The 3850-nt window shown below is 36.9% G+C and overlaps 1 protein-coding gene across 1 annotated transcript in view; it reads right to left on the reverse strand.

The window, feature by feature from the left end:
- Positions 1-3850, reverse strand: part of ADAM10 (ADAM metallopeptidase domain 10) — a 117141-nt gene that overhangs the window by 33138 nt on the left and 80153 nt on the right. The window contains exon 9 of the mRNA XM_023509983.1: positions 3651-3814. Within this exon, the coding sequence (XP_023365751.1) occupies positions 3651-3814 (164 nt within the window). The remainder of the gene's footprint in view (positions 1-3650; positions 3815-3850) is intronic.

The following is a 3850-nucleotide window of genomic DNA, read 5'->3' on the forward strand; positions in this document are numbered from 1 at the left end:
AAAAAAGTAGACCTACTATTTGACCCAGCAATCTCATTACTGGGTATTTACTCAAAGGGAAAAAAAGACACTTTATAAAAAAGACATCTGCATTTGAATGTCTATAGCAGCACAATTTGCAATTGCAAAGATGTGGAAACAACCCAAGTGCCCATTAATATATGAGTGAATTAATAAAATGTGGTACATGTATACCATGGAGTACTACTCAGCCAATTAAAAAAAGGTGAACTAATACTTCTTCTGTTAACCTGGATGGAACTGGAGACCATTCTTCTAAGTGAAGTATCAAGAATGAAAAAACAAACACCACATGTAGTCACTATTAAATTGGAAAACTAATCAATCAACATTTATGTGCACATACGAAGTAACACTCATTAGAAATCAAGCAGGTGGCAGGGGGAGAGGTAAATTCACACCTAAAAGGTAGAATGAACACTAACTGGGTGATAGGCACTCTTATAAATTTGCCTCAAACTGTACAAAAGCAATTTATGTAACCAAAACATTAGTGTCCCCATAATACTACTTATTCTGAATTTTTTTTAATTAAAATAAATAAATAAATACTCAAATATTTATTACACATTGCTATAGTTGGACATTTGTTACCCAACCTCAAGTTGGTAACATTTGATCCCAATGTTGGAAGTGGGACGTAATAGGAGATGTCCAGGTCATGGGAGCAGGTTTCTCATGATTAATGCCCTCTTTGGGGTGGGATGGGTGAATGAGTGACTTCACACTCTGTTAGTCTGAACAAGAGAGCTGGCTGTTAACAAGAGCCTGGCACCTCCCACCTCTCTTGTGCTTCCTTTCTCACCAAGTGTTCTCTGTCTGCGCCTGTCCCCCTTGCCTTCTGCTGTAAGTGGGAGCAGACTGAGGCCCTCACAAACAGCCAAACAGATGTTGGCATCATGCTTTTTACAAAGCCTACAGAACTGTAAGCCAGATACACCTGTTTTCTTTATGAATTACCCAGCTTGGGATACTCTTTGTAGCAACACAAAACAGATAAAGACAAGCGTCTACTCTGTATATAAATAATATAATTAACAACATGTACAGAAGATGGGGTATATTTGAGCATGGTAGAATCTTTAAAAGTAGCGTGGTATGACAGGAAATGCCAGCAAGGCAGGCAAAGAATGTGAACCAATTTATCCATTAAAGAATAAGAAATAGATAGTGTAACATTAATGTACCAAATATGTAGTACATACAACTCACTGACAGCTGGGCCGAAAACAGAAGAGAGGTGAAAAGAGAATGGTATAGATTCCCTACTCTAATTGTGGTCCACAGACTAGCAGCAGCATTATCTGGGAATGTATTAGAAATAAAGAAACTCAAGCAATGTCTAGAAAAGAAAAAAAGAGAAAGAAAAGTATAGAAACTCAGACCTCATCAAACACCTACTAAAAAAGAATCTGTATATTAAGACACTCAAGTGATTTGTAGGCACATTAAAACAAGAAGCCCTGGATTAGAAGACAGAAAACTAGTTGGAAGGGGAGTATAATTCCCCGGTAAGACCTGGAACCAAAGTGTGTGTGCGTGTGTGTGTGTGGGGGGGCACTTATCTGTCCTTAAAAATGTAAATTAACCATGCTCAACAATTCCCTGCTCATCTCTAAAATTTCAAGTACTCTTTTAAGAAGAGATCATATAAGCAGTCAAGAGATAGATTAAGCATATTTTAAGTACTCTATCCAGAAACATTCGTAATGACCTATCAATTTCTGATCAGGATTCGCAACTTAGTGAAATGGCATGTATCTGAAATACCTGCAGAAATTGGAGAAGTACATTTAGAGATTTTAAGCTAAACATATACAATTTAATTCTGAAATCATAAAATTATGCATTTTTACAAGTGATAAGGTTAAAGAGAAAGAAATGTATATATACAATTCAAGTGAAGTTTTCCAAAGTTTTTTTTTTTTTTTCCAGTTTTTGCAGTTTTTGGCCAGGGCTGGGTTTGAACCCGCTACCTCCGGCATATGGGGCCGGCACCCTACTCCTTTGAGCCACAGTTGCCACCCCCAAAGTATTATTTTTAATAAGCTCTACCAAAACCACTATGAAAGACTATCTATCAGTATTTGATATTTCTGTATTATACCGATCTTTAGGTCACTTAAAAATCAAAATACTGGCTCATGCCTGTAATCCTAGCACTCTGGGAGGTCAAGTTAGAAGGATTACTTGAGGCCAGGAGTTTAAGACCAGCCTTAGTGAGACCCCCACCTCTATAAAAAAACAGAAAAATTAGCTGGGTGTGCTGCTATGTGCCTATAGTCCCAGCTACTTGGGAGGCTGAGGCAGGAGGATCAACCAAGCCCAGGAGTTTGAGACTGCAATGAGCTATGATGCCACCGTGAGACTCTAGCTAGGGTGACAGTATCTCAAAAACAAAAACAAAAACAAAAACCTCAAATCAACATAAGGAATTAGGTATTAAACAAAAGCAAAGATTTCTGTTAATTCTATTAGGTGTAATAACCACATTGTAGTTATGTAAGTCTATTTCTGAGAAATTCAGACCCAAAAATGTGAGGATAAATGAATTTGCTTTAAATAGCTTAGCAAAGAAAAAGAAAGGAATGCAGAAAAGAGATATGGCAAAATCTTGGCAATTATTGACTCTGAATCAGAGATTGGCAAATTGTAGCCTGCAACCTCAGCATAAGTTAAGAATACTTTTCCATATTTAAAAAACTGCTAAAACAACAAAGAAGAATATGGAACAGAAACTCAAATGCTGCTCCCAAAGCCTAAAATGTTTACTAACAGGCCCTTTACAGAAAAAGTATCCTGATCCTGTTCTGGATAATGAGCATATGAGAATTTATTACTGTTTTCTACTTTTTGTATGTTAGAAATTTTTTATTATAAAAGACTTTTAAGTATCATTCTCATTCTACATTAGAGAGAGACGAATCAAGTAAACCCCAACAATGCTTTAACAGAAATAAAGTGGGGGAAAAAATTTCACAATCTGCTGAACATTCAAAATGTACTTTAAACAATGAATAATGATTCTCATTCAAAAGATACTTGAATGCATTACGTGCCAGGCACTGTTCCAGGGCCAGAAGATATAGATATTATTTTGTCTGAATAAGCTAGACAAAATCCCTTACCTTCACAGAATTCTGGCATTGTTATGCTTACTTTTTTTTTTTTTTTTTGAGACAGAGCCTCAAGCTGTCGCCCTGGGTAAAGTGCCGTGGCATCACAGCTCATAGCAACCTCCAACTCCTGGGCTCAAACGAGTCTCCTGCCTCAGCCTCCCAAGTAGCTGGGACTACAGGTGCCTGCCACAATGCCCCAGCTATTTTTTGGTTGCAGCCATCATTGTTGTTTGGTGGGCCTAGGCTGGATTTGAACCTACCATCTCAAGTGTATGTGGCTGGCGCCGTAGCCGCTTGAGCCACAGGCACCGAGCCAATGCTTACTTTTCTTATTTTAATCACAAATATTCTCTCTTCCTTTCAGTATGGTCAAGTACACTACTATGTTCTGACATAAAAACTAAATATTCATATGTATATTTGTTTTCAGTGTAAATAGACAAAAATCAGTCATTATAAAAGTTAGACAAATAACTTTTCAATTATTTCTAATAATTAGGCAATACTTACTGGAGATCCAAAGTTATGACCAACTTCATGAGCAAAAGTAATATGAGAAACTTTGGGAGGCACATGAGATCCATAGTTCTGAACAGTAATAATTCCAGTGTTTAACGACTTCTTCTTACCATCTGAATAGAGTTTACTTTTTTCACATATTCCTCCAGAGCTTCCTAATGCAGAACAATAATAACAAAAAGATTAAATTA

The sequence above is a fragment of the Otolemur garnettii genome, unplaced genomic scaffold, assembly GCF_000181295.1.
Source record: "Otolemur garnettii isolate 467f Iridium unplaced genomic scaffold, OtoGar3 scaffold00011, whole genome shotgun sequence".
Taxonomy (NCBI): Eukaryota; Metazoa; Chordata; class Mammalia; order Primates; family Galagidae; genus Otolemur; species Otolemur garnettii.